At 43.8% G+C, this 16,837-nt stretch overlaps 1 protein-coding gene across 2 annotated transcripts in view; it reads left to right on the top strand.

Annotated features, from left to right (window-relative positions):
• rabgap1l (RAB GTPase activating protein 1-like) overlaps positions 1-16,837 on the top strand; it is a 139,401-nt gene that overhangs the window by 92,661 nt on the left and 29,903 nt on the right. The window contains exons 17-18 of one of the 2 annotated variants that reach the window (XM_079740202.1): positions 9,499-9,642; positions 12,668-12,709. In XM_079740202.1, coding sequence (XP_079596328.1) covers positions 9,499-9,642; positions 12,668-12,709 — 186 coding nt within the window. The remainder of the gene's footprint in view (positions 1-9,498; positions 9,643-12,667; positions 12,710-16,837) is intronic. The other variant, XM_079740203.1, reaches the window with a different exon arrangement.

The raw sequence follows: 16,837 nt of genomic DNA, 5'->3' as shown, positions 1-16,837 counted from the left end.
AAGCTGTCATAGGACAGGAGTTTGTTATATGTTTTAGAAATTAGAGATTTTTGAAAGGGGTTGGAACAGAGAAACTCTTCCAACAACTGAATCGTAGGTAAGGAGGGGAAGGTTGGAAATAGCGATTTGACAGTGTCTGATTTGAAAATAGCGAAATAAATGAGAGGGAGGGAGCTGATATACACAAGACAGGTCTGTAAAGCTATGGAAAATGCCGTCTCTATACTGGTCTTTAAAAAATATCAGGCCTTTACCGTGCCATACAGAAAAGGTGGAGTCTGTGATTGCGGGTTTGAATAGGTGATTCTTTTTGGCAGAATGTTCATTTTCACTGTATTAATTCTTCCAATCAAAGACAAGGGTAAACTTCTCCATCTTTGAAGGTCAGATTTGATTTTGGACAGAAGGGGGGAAAAGTTGGAAGAAAAAAGTAACTTTAATGTTCTTGTTACATTGATCCCCAGATACCTGAAGCCAGATGGGCTAAACTTAAAAGGAATATTAGCCTGATTAAGTTGTAGTGCAGAAGCATTAATAGGATAGCATTCAGTCTTAGAAATATTCACTTTACACCCTGAAAATGAACCAAATGTCTTTAGGAAGGATAAGATGGCTGGTATAGAACGAACTGGGTCCGAGACATACAGTAATAGGTCATCCGCGTAAAGAGACAGCTTAAATACCATGTCCGACCTTGATATACCGGTGAAAATGGGAGAGGACCTAAGATAGGTAAACAGGGGTTCTATTGCTAGGGCAAATAATAAAGGGGACAAGGGAGACATCCCTGCCGAGTGCCACGAGACAGAGTGAAAAAGCTGGATTGAAAGCCATTTGTAGTGACGCTGGCTTGTGGGGCTGTATGAAGCAGGCGTATCCACAAATTGAATATAGTATCCATACCAAATTTGTTCAACACAGCCAGCAAGTAGTCCCATTCGACCCTGTCGAAAGCTTTTTCAACGTCAGGAGAGATAACAAGTTGCGGTACTGTTGTGGTGCTTTTAGAATAAATAATATTTAAGAGGGTGCGTACATTATAGAACAGCTGGCGTCCTTTTATGAATCCAGTTTGTTCCTCTGAGACAATAGTGTGTAGAATCTTTTCCAAGCGATGGGCCAGAGCCTTAGCAAGGATCTTAGCATCCACATTTATTAACGAGAGGGGTCTATATGAGCTGCAGAGCTTAGGGTCTTTGCCTTTCTTTAGAAGCAGACTTATTGAGGCTTGCCTCAAAGTGGGAGGCAGAGAGCCATTCTGTAAAGATTCAATGTAAACAGAATGCAACAGGGGGGCTAGTTTATGCTGAAATAATTTAAAAAATTCAACTGGGTATCCGTCAGGGCCAGGAGCTTTATTATTTTGCATGGTTTTCATAGCGCAAGTGATTTCCTCTACCGTTAGTGGTGAGTCGAGTTGTTTGGCAACGTCTGGATTTATTACAGGGAAGTTTAGACTGTCTAAGAAAGAATTAGTTTCGGTGGGGTTGGATGATGACTCTGACTTATATAGGGAAGAATAGAAAGATGAAAAAACCGAGTTAATGGAAGTAGGGTCAGTATGTAAATTGCCAGACAAATCTTTTATCTGAGTGATTATACGCGAGGCTCCCTGGCGGCGTAGCTGGTGAGCCAGGAGTCGACCTGCCTTATCCCCATGTTCATAATATGTAGAGCGTGAGCACAAAAGCAGACGCTCCGCATCAGTGGTTGTGATGAGATCAAATTCAGTCTGTAAGTCTACACGACGTTTGAGCAAAATAGGACAGGGGCCGGCTGCAAGTTGATGATCTAAATTACCAATATTAGTGGAGAGTTCTTGAAGTTTATTTTTACGGGTTTTGTTCAAATGTGCAGAATAAGAAATAATTTGTCCCCGCAAGACCGCTTTTAGTGATTCCCACAGCAATGACGAAGATATAGGTTCCAACTCGTTCTGATGGTCGCAATAAAATCATCAATTGTGGTCGCAATGAACGTATTGAATTTTTGGTCTGACAAAAGTAAGGTATTGAACCTCCATAAACCAGAGTACTTAGGTTGAGGGGAGAACTGAATATCCAGAGAGAGAGGGGCATGGTCAGAAATAACAATAGGATGATATTCAGCAGCTTTCACTTTAGAAATCAGTTTGGCATCAATAAAATAATAATCTATCCGAGAAAAGGACTGATGCATTGGTGAAAATAAGGAGTATTCTTTTAAATGGGGGTTAAGGAACCTCCAAGGATCAATGCAACCATTTTTTGACATAAAGTCAGAAATTGCCTTTGACATTGACGATGGGGTCAGGGAGCTGGGACTAGAGCGGTCAAGTTTGGGGTCAATTACATAGTTCATGTTGCCACCAAATATATAGGCGCTCAAATAGCTTATTCATAAAGTGTGGGTCATCATTGGGGGCATATATTTTTACCAATAAAATGGGAACATGAGACAGTGTACCTGAGATGATTAAATATCTGCCATTCGTATAAGAAATAATTTTGGAAGCTGAAAATTGAATTTTATTACTAATTAAAATGGCAGCCCCAATGGCTTTAGATTTGAAATTTGAATGATATACCTCAGAAACCCAGGGGCATTTTAGTCTGGCCTGGCCCTTAGTGCGCATGAGTCTCCTGTAGAAACAATAAATCAGGTTTTAGACGTCTCAAATGAGCAAATACTTTCGACCTCTTAATGGTGCTCCCCATACCTTTAATATTCCAGCTTACAAACCTCACAGAGGAACCAAAGTGAGGGATTCCCGAAATACTAGTATTAGCAGTCATTTGTTAAATGCTAAGATATAGAAAGACAATGAGCATGGAGCCCCACACCCACCCAAAAAAAAAAGAAGGGAGAAAAAAAAAAGCATGACAAAAGAAAAGTAAACACAAGGTGGACATAACAGCCAAAATAGCAAACAAAGTCCGCCGCTTCCCTCCCTCCCTCCCTCCCTCCCACCCCAAAGCACTTACAACGACCCCATCCTCAAATGATGGAGAACCCAGTGCTGACTCACAGAGAGTTGAATCAGTAAGAAACACACTTACAGCTTTGACCTAACAGGTGCAGAATAGTTAAGCTTGGGCTCCTGCAAACTTGGCAGTGATGAACAAGTCAACTTTAACGTCATATAACTTGGTGTGAAGATCAAATAAATAGCGAGTGTCCATTAAGTGGTAGATTGCAACATCAACATTATTACTCTTTTGACAGTCCTCTTACTTGCTCAGTGTTGTGATGAACGCCTTGGCCTTTTCTGGCGATGTGAATTCCCTCTCGGCACCGTTGTGAATAATACGGAGGCTCGCCGGGTAGAACAGTCCAAAACGAATCCCTGGTATCTCGCGGAGCAGGTTGCGAACGTCGTTAAAAGTGTCTCGAGCCCAGGCCGTTTTCGCTGTGTGATCAGGGAAGACAGAAATAACCATATCGCCAATCTTGATCCGCTGTACGGATCTGGTGCGCCGCAGGATGTCGACACAGTCCGTGTGATAATGCAGACGAGCAATTATAGGGCGAGGGCGGTCTCCGGGTCCCGGATTCGGTTGAAGAGTACGATGAGAGCGGTCGAGGAGGGGCTCTTTGTCAAGTTTAAATGCCTCCTTGGGCAGAGTAGAGACGGCTGTTGTAGTGGAGGAGTTCGGCGAAGCCTCGGGAATACCCAGGATCCTTATATTATTGCGTCGTGATCTAGCCTCAAGATCCTCACATTTATTATCCAACCTTGCAAGTTCGGCTGCCATATTGTCCACTTTAGCCTGGAGTTCGGCAACGTCGTCGGTGCAAGTGGAGAGGGAAGTTTCCATTTCGCCTACGGTGCACTTTAGAGTGTTTACCTCGGACTGGATGTTGGTTATACTTTGAGATTACTCAGACTTTACTGCCTGAAGCTCTGTCTTGATAGAAGATAAATTCTCGCCCCGAGCTGTATGAAGCTCAGTCTTGAAAATAGCAGCCATCTCGCTGCGTAGGGAGCGGAGCAGCTCGTCCTTAAAACCGGAGGTAGCAATATCTGCCGGGGGGCTAGCGCCTCTGTCCGGGCGTGCATGGCCACTGTGTGGCGGGGATGCGGTATTCGCGGCAGGCCGTTGTGGTTGTGGTTGTGGAGGTAAATTGCTCCCGGGTTTCGGCTTAGGAGGCATTTTGGAAGGCAATAAGTCGAAAGTAATGTGTTGGGAAATAAATTCACACCAAAAGAAAGAGTAAAAATGTGCCAAAAGTAAAACAAATAGCGAATGTTGCCGGAGCTTCCAAAGCCACGTCTTACTACATTGATCGCTAAGCCGGAAGTCCCGGGATTTTTGATCAAAAACTCAACTTCACTATCGCACCAACGTGAACCGCTTGCCTTCATGTTTATTGTTTAATGGGAAAGAAGGGTCGCATGGACTATACATCATCCATTTCAGGTTGCGTAGCCGTGCGCGTGCGTGTGTCGGCTCATTAGCATCTGTACCGTGGCCTGAGCACACCTCTCCGAAGTGTGCTCAGGCCACGGATTTGAACTGTACTTAAGTACGGTTGGCGCGCTCACACTAGCCAAACGATCTAGACTTGAGTACGGTACAGGTGTGAAACGGACTTGGGCACGGTACAGATGGCCTAGTGTGAGTGCGCCCTAAAGGTGGGTTGCACCAACATGGATTAAATTAATCCTGGGTTAGTAAATCTAGGTTTAAACTGGTTTATAATTAATCAGATACGTTGCACATCTTAGTTTTAACTCTGGATTAGAAACCTAGTTTAAACAAGGATTAAAATAGGATGAGATTGTGTTCAGTTTCTGCCATGATAGATTCAGGCGAAATGTGAACAAATTACACAATTACACAAGTTAACCGTTATTTTACCTTAACTGTTACAGTTGACACTAAAACACTTGTTAACTTTATGAAGATATGGCACGTCAAAGAGGATCGAACTTTTCGACATTTGAACAGATGTTGCTGTCGGAATTGATGGAGGAGTTTGGGGTTATAATTGAGGGTAAGAGGACTGACAGCGTTACGCTGGACAAGAAGGAGGAGACCTGGGTCATGTTAGCAGAGCGCTTCAATGGCTCAACTGGCATTAAGGAGACGAGGGACAAGACGCAACTGAAAGCCTGCTGGAAAAACTTTAAGGCAAAGGCAAAAAAGGATGCGGCAGAAGAGAGGAGGGGGATGTTTAAAACTGGCGGAGGACCACCACCAATGATTACGGACCCTCTATTAAAGAAAATCATTGATATGATCCCGCAGCAGATTTCCCCCCTCCCTAACCCATACGACGAAGACGGTGCAGTAGAGAGGAATACAGCGACAGAAACTGAAAGTAAGTAGCGTTAACTAGTAACCATAGCTTGTTACCTTCATTTTATAACCGTTTTATAATATTATTAATAACTTTAGCAGGTTACAATAATGTGTCACCCCCCTCTGTCCAATGCCATTAATCGCAGCAATGAAATAGTCCATATAACATTAAAAAAAAAAGTTAAAATAGTAACGTTTGTCTGGCATATACAGCTGTGGGTATCCTTCCATTAATTTGTTTAATGTCTTCTGTGTTTTTGTTTGTTTAGCTGAGACTTTAATTGTACTTGACCTGATAGAGCCAGTGGAGCCGGATGATGGAAACCTGAAAGCAGAAGCAGCATCACCAGTGAATGCCCCTGCTGAAACGCGCTCTAAGCTTGGCTGTCACCAGAAACTTCTTAGTTTGGAGACAGAAAGATGCAGATTTTCTTTTTTTTTACATGAGCATTGAAAATGTTCATGTAAAAAAAGAAGTTATTTTGCTACAGAAAGAGGTCCTATCGCTTCAGAAGCAAAAGCTACTGGACATAAGCCACTCGCAACCACTATAATTTGTAATTAATGAAGTAGTAATTAAGTAGTGGATTAATTCTGAAACTGTGTTATCATTAACGTATTTATTTTCAAATAAGCAATTCCCTTCCCCCCTGTATTGTATTATATTTGTTGGATAAGTAAAATGTTTCTTTCAATTCAATTGCCAGTCTCCTTGTCTTGATTTTCTGGTGAGTTCTTCCTGAAGGAGATAGTAAAAAGCATATAAATTAGTAAGTATGGGTTAAGGTAATCTAATGTAGAAGTGCCCTAAGTATCCATCAACATATACAATTATGTCAATACTGACCTTAATTATGCTGCAAAGTGATTTTCCATCAGTGTTCTCCTGACAGCATTGCCATTTGGGTTCGCAGCATTCTGCACTTGAGCATCTTCCAGGTCTTTCTGAAGTGGGTCCTCATCCACCTCTGGTAGCTCGTCTCCTACTCTCTTCCCAAAGTTATACAGCACAGCTAGTGCTGAGGCCGTCTTGTATACATGGAAATCTCTGCTTTCACACACCAAATACTCTTCTCTATTATTCCTCTAGTTTGAATGTGGGAGTAGTTAAGTAGTTAACCCTCAGACCCTTTCTGGGTCTGAGGGTTTAAAAGAGGAGTCATCAGGTATGGGCGACATGCATAGCCATTGTCACCCACAATGTGTCCATGGATGTCCCCTCCTTCCAGCAGTGTACAAAGTTGACTGTTGTCAAAGATACGGCTGTCATGTGTGGATCCTGGCCCTCGTGCAACAACGTGTGTGATCCTGGCCTGGTCATCGCACACAACCTGGACATTAATCGAGCAATAGCCCTTTCGATTCCGAAACAGTTCCTCATTCTCACCACCTGGATTGGTAATGGGAACGTGGGTGCAGTCAATAGCCCCAATTACTCGCGGAAAACCTGCTCTCCTATAGAATCCAGCTGTTGTCTCTCTCCTCGGTTCAAAACGTATATACTGACCCTTCAATCTTGCAATTGCCTTCGACACTCTGCTGACAATCCTGCAGACTGTGGACTTATGATCTCCAAAAAGATCCCCGTCAACCATCTGAAAACAGCCTGTAGCGTAAAATCGCAAGGCTATTAAAAGCAGTTGAAGTGGTGGCACAGCAAAGTTCCTCTCACTTTGATGCTTGATAGCTGCTCCAACCTTCCCATTGAGACATATGATAGATTCTTTGGTGAATCTATACCGCTGTGAAACTCGCTATTTTCGTAAAATTAAATTGGTTTTAACCTATGTCTAATTTTCCTGCGAGGAACTCTTTCCTCTAACGCCATCCAGCGAAGATATGCAGCCATGTTGTCAAAAAAACGGTGATAAACCTAACATAATCCTCCAGAGGTGGTTTGAATATAACTGTTGAACCAGGTTTAAACTAGGTTTAAAATTGCTGATGCAACAGATTTAAATTTAGTTTAAACTGAGATTACCAAAGGGTTAAATATAACCAGGGTTAATATTAAACTATGTTTAAACCATGTTTAAAGTTTGTTGCAACACAGTAAACAGTGAAACCTTGATTTAATCCAGTTTAAGAGTTAATCCATGTTGGTGCAACCCAGCGTTGGATTCTAACTATGCTTATTCAAAAGCTTGATTTTAGGTTGACTATGCTAATTTCAACCTTGATTTACACTTAGCTATGCTTATGAAGTATTTTATATTCTCTCAACAATGCTTCATTATCGATGTTATGTGCTAATTCTAGAGCACATTTTCATACCAACTATGCTTATTCAGCTCTGTAGTATGCATTCAATTCTAATGAAACTAGAAGCTTTCCCCTACTTGCTGTTAGGTGCTGCTATGTTAAAAAGAACAAACTTTAACGCTTTTCGTGCAAAACTGCAATACAAAGTGCTTAACAAGGGAAAAAATACAACAAGGACCCGAAATTACTTTGAAAGAACACCACAAATCATGTCATTTTCACACATTTCAGTGCTAGGATTAAAGGTCCCATGGCATGCTACTTTATGGATGCTTTAATATAGATATTAGTGGGCCCCAAACACAGAATTCAGTAAGACGTTTCCGAAATTCAGCCGGGGTGCAGAATTACAGCCGCTACGAGCCAGGCACACATTGAGCTTTCCTCAAATGCCCTGTTTCGGTGTCTGTAGCTTTAATGCAAATGAGGAGGAGAGAGGGAGTCCACACGGGAGTCCTGAAGCTCTATATCTAAATAATATCATATTATACATAGATATCTATATCATATAATATATATTATCACGGCCAAAAGCTCTGTGAGTCTCCAGACGATATTATGAATCTCAAACGACCGCGTCGGGTTCTCCGACGTCTCTGGTTCTTCCACGTCTGCCGGAGCCTCGCTGCCTCGGCAGTGGTCAGCGCTTAGGCACCACCGCCTCCTGCAGTGCTGAGGCGGTGGTCCCTCGGCAGCGGAATGCGGGGCTCAAGTGGGAGAAATTCGCGGCCAACAATCCCTTTCTCCTCCATGTCGTGGTTCATTTACTTCAGGGAGTCAAAGCCAAAGTTCCTTTCCCCCAATTGATTCTCAACCATGGCTGAGATAACCCCCACTATGAGTCTCGTTGTGGAATTACCAGAGACGAGAGTCCGACGTGTTATGCGCCATAACACCAGCAGCAGAACGGTTATCCAAATAACAAGGAAGTGTACAACACTTGCGTTTCAGTCCTGGAGCTCTATATCTAAATAATATCATATAATACATAGATATCTATATCATATAGTACATATTATCACGGCCAAAATCTGTGTGCGCCTCCAGACGATATTATGAATCACAAACGACTTCATCGGGTCCTCCGACATCTCTGGTTCTTCCACTTCCACATCAATCTGAAGTAGACTGAACCGCGCGCTGCCGGGCGGTGGTGCTTTGCGGTGGTGGTGCCTCACGGCAACCGGTGGCAGGCAGCATGAAGCAGTTCATGTACTTCAGGGAGTCAAAGCCAAAGTTCCTTTCCCCCAATTCCTTCTCAACCATGGCTGAGATACACCCCAACTACAGTCTCGTTGTGGAAATACAAGAGATGTTGGTTATGCGCCGTAACACCAACAGCAGCAAATACTTGCGTTACAGTGTGTGTAATCACACACACACACACGTGGCGCTCGCAGGGTCGTGTCTCATTGGCGGGCCAAATTCTCTGGGCAGGCAAGGCAGAGAAAGGGGAGGAGCTTAGATCCTTTATGACGACATATGGGACCACATTCCAAATCAGCGCGCTTGAGCCTCCGTTTTTTTAAAGGCGAGCAGAACACCTAGTGCTCGTTTTACACCGAACGCAAGTTTTAACCACTGGGGGACCATTGGCAGGCTAGGGGAACTCATATTTATGTTAGAAAACCTCATAAAGTGAGATTTTCATGCCATGGGACCTTTAAAAGAGGGAAATTACACATTAAGTGAACAATTTTTTTCTGATTGTTGTACTTAGATCTCTGGTCGTGGGTCATATTTCTAAGGTCGTAGGTATCAGGTCAAAGTTCTGAAGTCGTAGTTCTCAGGTCATAGGTCTCCGTTCGTAGGTGTTGAACATCACCTTAGCAATGAATGACAAGGAGGTCAGTTTCGGGGATATGGCAGGAGTGAACATTGAAGGAAAATCTGTTCTCTGTAAGCTAACACCCTTCCTCCTCCTCCCGGCACCTCCTGTCTCCTCCTTCAGGAGCAGCTTCCAGACCTGTGGGCTCACTTCCATGATCTGAGTCTGGAAGCCCACATGTACGCATCCCAGTGGTTCCTCACCCTTTTCACCGCCAAGTTCCCCCTCTGTATGGTGTTCCATATCACAGACCTGCTGCTGTCTGAGGTAACACAACATTACAAAAATAACACAACAGCACAACAACTCTGCATTGTGTTCCAGAGAGAGAGAGGGGCTTGCTTGCCCTCAGGCAGGACAATTAAGTTTCTCAGTTTTTTTCTCAGCCAGTGAACCGCATGATGAGATACTGATTCACTCCCCTCTCTTGCTCCCTACCTCCTCCCCTCATATCCTCCTCTCACCTTCTCCCCTAACCTCCTCCTCCTCCTCTCTCTTCTTTCCCTGCCTTATCCTACCCCTTCTCCTCTGAGGTCTTACTTTTTTCACTACTTAACTCTTCCCTCCCCTGCCCCTTTGACCTCGATCCCTCACCTGCTCCCCTTGACTCCTCCTCTAACCTGCCTTTACTTTATACCTCCTCCCTTCTCCTCCCACCTCTCTTACCTTCTCCTAACCCTAACCCTTTCGGGGGTATTTAACTCACTAGTGGTTTTTTTGGGGGACTTATCCTCAATGGAGCATCTAAAGAGCAATTCAACTCCAAATGTGGGAATATGTCTTATATTATTGTCATCATAGTTATCACCATTTTAGCACTTTTACTGAAATAACACCCTCATTTTGAGCAAACAGGAGTAAAACACTGTTTCTGCCAGTCTCCCTAAAACACTATGTGAACATTTCACTCACAGCTCGGTACGCAGGTAACATCCCAACGTCAAAGTGCCTTTTCCAAGGCACTTCGTCGTCACGACCAAGGGAGACCAGCGGCTGTGTGTGTGTGGACGTGCAGAGATCTGTCTGGGCAGTGGTTGACTGCGGCATCCAAGATAAAGTTTAGCTTCTCGGACACCTATGGTATAATGCCACAGTGTGTGGCGTTATACTATATGTGTAACGCCACACATGTGTGGAGCTATGTCTGAGCAGCAGTTTATTTAATGTCCAAGTTCAAGTGAGGTTAGCAACACGGATACTTATAGTATAACGCTATGGTGTGTGGCGCATTTCATATACAGCATCTCTCATACACAAGGACAGTACTGAAAAAGTATCATGAGGTTGGCGTGGGTCATAGCCATGGTGAACCCCCCCCCCTTCCTAAAACTAACTAAAACATATTTCTTTTAATCTTCTTTGAATCAGTGGGTTCACTGAAACTTTAAACTCTGCTGTAAACGGACAGCCCTTTATATGAATAGAATGACTCTCTATAAGAGGCTTGGACACTATCTTTGTGGCGTAGAAAAATAGTGTTTTACATTGGCAAGCACAGAGTGAATGATTTACAAATTACAATTAGTAACAGCTTAAATATAAAATGTGAAAATCTCTCCCTTGTTTATCTTGGTCACTCTGTTGCTCTCTCTCTCACTCTCTCTGTCATTAACTGCCTCAGGTTAATGTGGGATGTGGATTGGGCTTGGCAACACAGTCTCTCTCCCTCTCTCTCTCTTTCTGTTTTTCTCTCTCCTTTTTTCCTTTCTTTGTTTCTCTCACACTTTGTGCTTACAACACACTCACTTACTTACTCACTTACTCACTCTCCCACCCACATATACACGCAGATTCTTCCTGCCAACCATGCACACACAGATTCACACAGACACACTCATTCACCCATCATCACACCCACACACACATATCCACGTAATCCAAACCACACAGTCATTTACCCAGCAATACCACACCCACACACACAAATACAGGGATCTCAGCCTACCAGCGCCATCTAGCGGCCTGGAGGTGGAGATGCTCACATCGCCGGCTTTTATTTATAGAACTGTCAGTGTATTTTTAGCCCTGAGTTGCCATGTGGATAGGTTGTCAGGGCAACAGGGGAGATGGGTCTTCCCGGGCAGAGTTGACATGATTTTGTCCCTCCTTCTCACTGTGTGCCTGTATGCCTGCCTGTCTGACCCTTTGTCTCTCTGTATCTCTCTCATTCTGTCTGTGTTCGTCATTCTCTCTGCCTGCCTGTCCCTCTGTCTGTCTGTCTGTCCCTCTATTTGTTTGTCTTTCTACTGACAAATATACTCATTGTAAATCGCTTTGCATAATACTGTCTGCTAAATGTTAATGTTATGTCTGTCCCTCTATCTTTCTATCGGTCTGTACATCTGTCTGCTGGTATGTCCCTCTATTTGTGTGTCTGACCATCTGCCTGCCGGTCATTTCCTCTGTCTGTGATATTGTTTGTATGTGTATCTCCTTCTTTTTATCTAACCTATTATCTGGCCAGTAAAAAATAATTAAAGCCTACAAATAAGAACCACATATAGCCTAATCATCATAATAGTAAGTTCCATAATTTGAACATCTAACCTCAATCATTGTCCCCAGAAACAGGTGGTTTTATAACAGCCCAATGACAATCTTAGTCGGTAAACACAGCTTTAAATTAAATACTAATCTTTTACAGTTGCATTGGTCCATCGCTGTTGAGACCAACTTGGTGCCACGGTATGGCCCTTCAGATGCCCTTGGTCTCACTGTCATCTCTCGCTTGTATACTTAAACACGTTAAGTTCAGAAAGGCAGTGGTTGTCAAAGGTTTTTAACGATAATATGACATAATACAACACTTTTTTCGCAGAAAAATGTTTCATAAGTTTGGTCCTTGTTTTAGCAAAATTATGGTTGGCTAAATTAGGTTTGTCCAGAGTATACTAAAGATTTTAAAGATTCCAACCAAAACAATCCCACCCGACCTTTCAGGCCTGCTTGAAAGATAATCCCCCAAATACATGACTGGCTCACTCGCTTTAGCAATATGTTTGCCTAGTCCTGTGGAAGAAACTATTCAGGCGCAATGAGTGTATGGGCAGAGCACAGTTAGATTGGCTCAGGCTAAGATTTCTAAGATTTCTTCTTTAAATTTCTATATAAATTGCCTACCCTAGCTTTAAGTAGGATGTTAAAAGTGAAAGGGTTAATATTAACGCCTTGAAAGCATTCATAATAAAAGAATGTGTTGTTTCATCAAAACACAATATGTTAAGTGATTCACAGGATGGTCTGCTGTTGTTTTTAATACATATCCTCTCCTCTCTTCTCTTCTCTCATTAAGGGTTTGAACATCATCTTTAATGTAGCCCTGGCTCTTCTAAAGGTTGGTATTGAATACATTTTTAAATAACTCTCTCTGTTTCTCGTCCACGGTCTAGGTCTCTCTATCTCTATCTGAATGGGCCACCCAGGCTCAGACAGAAAGCGTTTGTCTTTGTTGGTTACAACCTGTCTCCCACTGGTGGTGGCAATCTGCTAATACAACCGCTGTTTCAGAAGTTAGAACACGCTGTGTGTGTGTGTGTGTGTGTGTGTGTGTGTGTATATTTAGTATATGCTACACGTCAAATTACGCAGCGCAATTTGATTGGTTCGCTATCTCGGGATATTGGGCAATATCCCATGATTGAGATCTCAAACTCGGGAAATTACGTGACGGTCGTCTCGTCACGCTAATAAAAACAAATAAACCGCTATTAAAAACAAATAAATCCCGGCAAAAATGTTATCTTGTTTTTGGAGTGTTCATGTATAGAATATACTAAAACAATTATTCACCTCAGGCTCCGTGAATAGTGGGGAATAGCTATTACCCGCTATTCACTTTACCTTTGGCGAATCATTGTTAAATATGTGTATGTATATATATATATATATATATATATATTAGGGGTGCACGATAATTATCGGGCCGCTAATTGTCGGGCCGATAACTGTCGGGCCGATAATAATTATTACGTCATTCCGATATCATGACGAATAGCCCCTTATAACATAGCCTATATAATTTCAGTGCTCCACTCCCACTATGATAATGGTAAATGATAGGTCTTATCGTAACCCTAAAAGTACACATCAATTAACAATCAATTACAATACATGAGTTCACAACTGAAAGCGTATATAGAATATCTATATATTTATTTTGTTATTATTATGTTACACCTCTCCTGCTGTCGGCTTCCAGACCGTAGTCGAGGAGCACTGGGGAGACGTTCCCTCCAGGGTCAATGTTCTCTCGGGGTAACACCCTTCACTTGGACCGGCAGTGGGTCTGCTTATATGTCGGAATATGGTCATAATGAAGCGGCCGCCGATTATTGACAGGCTGGGTACTTTATTCTTAGTTTCACAAACTTTAAGTACACATTTGCACAGACACAACCGGACTCGTTCATTACTTAACTAAACTGCCCCAAGCTACCGCTCGCTCTCCTCGCTCGACCACCCACACACACTGCCATTCCCGTGCACACACATACGCTACTCTCATAACAATTATTATTGAAAACAGTTAACTGACCATTATAGGGTCCTGACCTTCCACTCCACGTTTTCTCAGTTAAACACAGAAGTCAACTACATTTGTCCCAGTGTTTGTCCCAGTGTTTAGTTGTTGTGAAATGAAGCAAAAAAATACTCTCTCTTTCTCCGGTAACGCAGTCGTTCTCGACGCCTTTCTTCTTCATGGTTTCTCCTATTTGTCTGTACCTCATGCTCTAATCTTTCATAGATCGATGCAGATGTTGTGGATGCAACAGAATATATGATGCATCGCTGCAGCAATATTTAAGATGATCGCGAGGAGTTCTGCCCATTCAGACCAAAACGCACCTGAGTGACAGGGGCCGTCCTTATCCCGCCTCTTGCGAACCTCGACCCTACGTCATATCCTGCCCCTTGCAAGCCCGCCCCCCTAAACCCCCCCGTTGATCTACTGATGTCTGAGCGACACCGATGTCCGCATATCGGGCATCCAGTGTGAATAAAACCCCAAAGGTTTTTGGGTTTGTTCATAGTATTAGTGTCATGATCTTAGGTCATGATCACATATATGTGTGTGTGTTATCGGTATCGGCCTTTAGGAGCTGTAAGTTATCGGGTATTTTGCATCCCTAATATATATGTGAATGTATGTATGTCAGGTTGCAGCTCAAACAGACTTCTGACGGGGATCTCGAGGCATCCCCAGGCCAGTGTTGAGCTATAATCTCTCCACCTAGTCCTTGGTCTTCCACAAGGTCTCCTCCACATTGGTCGTGCCTGGAAAACCTCCCTAGGGAGGTGCCCAGTGGGCATCCTTACCAGACGCCCGAACCACCTCAACTGACTCCTTTCTAAGCAGAGGAGCAGCGGCTCTAATCCGAGTTCATCACCGATGGCTGTGCTTCTCACTCTATACCTAAGGGAGACACCAGCCACCCTCCTGAGAAAACCCATCTCGGCCGCTTGTACCCGCAATCTCTTCCTTTCGGTCATCACCCATCCCTCATTACCATAGGTGAGGTTAGGAATGAAGATCGACGGTAGATCAAGAGCTTTGCCTTGTGGCTCAGCTCTCTTTTCGTCAGAACGGTGCCGTTAAATGAACGCAATACCGCCACCACTGCTCAGATTCTCCGGCAAATCTTAAGCTCCATCGTACCCTCATTCGCGAACAAGATCCCAAGGTTCTTGAACTCCTTCACTTGGGCTAAGGACTCATTTCCTACCCGAATGCACCGGTTTCCTGCTGAGAGTCATGGCCTCAGAAATACACTGGTCTGTTATTTCTGCAAACATAATAAAAGGCTGTTGCTATGGACACTATTGCCAACCGTAAAACACTTTTTTTAGCGGAAGCAATAAATTCATTTTTTAAATAAATAGAATACATTTGTAATTATATTTCATGTCAAGTTATTGATTTCTTTAGTAGGTAGCTGTGTTATAAGCTTGTTAATGTGAGCGGGTCATTATCGTGAAATAACCCTGATACAGGTTGATTTTGCTGTACATTATCTCTAAATATTAGACAGAGGGGAGGAGGGAGCAAAGGGCGAAGCGAAAGCAGATAGAGGGAGACTGAGGGAGGCAAGAGGGAGATAGTGGAGGAGAGGGAGAGAGAGAGAAAGGGGCTTCCACAGCCTCTCTCCTATTGGCCAGGCATGACGGCATTCTCCCTGGAGACCACCCGCCCCCCCTCCTCTGCCCTGCCTCATCTGCTCTCTCTCATTCTCCTCCCCTCTCTTTCTCTATCCCTGCTCTATCTCTCTCTCTCTATGCCTTAGCCTCACCTCCTCTCATTTTCCGTCTCTAACAGACACCATCCCGCTATGCGTTAGCAGCATCAGCTTACGTTAGCATTAGCCTTTAGACTTTAGCTGTTAGCCAAGGTGCAATAGAAGCCCACTGATGGGAGGCATTTTTTCCCTTCCAGGACTGGTCGTATTGCTAGCTAGATAGTAGCTAGCCTGTGGACTGTTCTCTACCTCTGCGATTCTATCCTTTCTCCTCTTGCCTCCTCTAAGCCTCCTGTGCCGCCTCCCATCTGCCTCAGCCGAGGAGTGAAGGGCCCCAAGGCTGCTGCTTAGCCTCACCGCTTGCTGCTAGCATCACATGCCTCAGCTGGACAGAGAGAAAGAGAGACTGCTGTTGTTGTTCCTCTGCCTTCGCTACAGCTGCTGCATTCTGGACAACCACTCGACTGACTGATTCACACGCAGATCTGTTTAGCTTCCACTGGAGCTATCAGGATTCTCAGGGACGGGTTTGCGAAGTTCCCGAAGTAGGAGGGAGAAGAGGGCTGAAGGGAGAGGTGGAGGGCCTGCTCATAAACATACACTGGATACTGAGTGTTTCACGCCCGTCGAGATTTTCTGTTTCCATGTCAGAATCCTTTTCATCTTGCCCTGATGCTGTTAAGCATAAACAAAACTAGCTCTCTGTGTGACCCTCTTTATCTCTCCCACTCTCCGTCTCACTTCTGTTTCTTTATCTTTCTATCCTTCCTTCTCTACCCTTTAACTCTGTATCTTCCTCCACTCTCTGAATCTCTTTCCTCCATCCATCAGTTAAGAGTCCATTAGAGGACAGGATTCAGCTGTTCCTAGATCAGCAGGCAAGACGGCACCAATAGACCTGGTTGGTTGTATTTAAAAAACAAGACATTCTCCTTTCCACTCCTGTGAGCTAACCTAATTATCAAAGCATGGCTGTAACAGGGTCATGCTAACTGGGGCATAACAGTGTCATTCACCTGCCCACTGGTGTAGCAGCTCTGTTGCTAGGCACAGGTTGGCCGGTTAGGGAATCAGAGGGACTATCAGGTAGGAGCGAGGGGATGAGCAGTTACAGGTTCTTGTGACGAGGGCTTCCTGCCCAGTAGGTCCTAATGGGAATTATAAATCATGCCAGGACCCAATCCGAGCCGTGATGCTAAGGATGTGGTGTTACCGTGCCAAGAAATCTC

Source organism: Pollachius pollachius (genome assembly GCF_949987615.1).
Source record: "Pollachius pollachius genome assembly, chromosome: 7".
Taxonomy (NCBI): domain Eukaryota; kingdom Metazoa; phylum Chordata; class Actinopteri; order Gadiformes; family Gadidae; genus Pollachius; species Pollachius pollachius.
The sequence above is the reverse complement of the archived record's forward strand: the minus strand, read 5'-3'. Positions and strand labels throughout refer to the sequence as shown.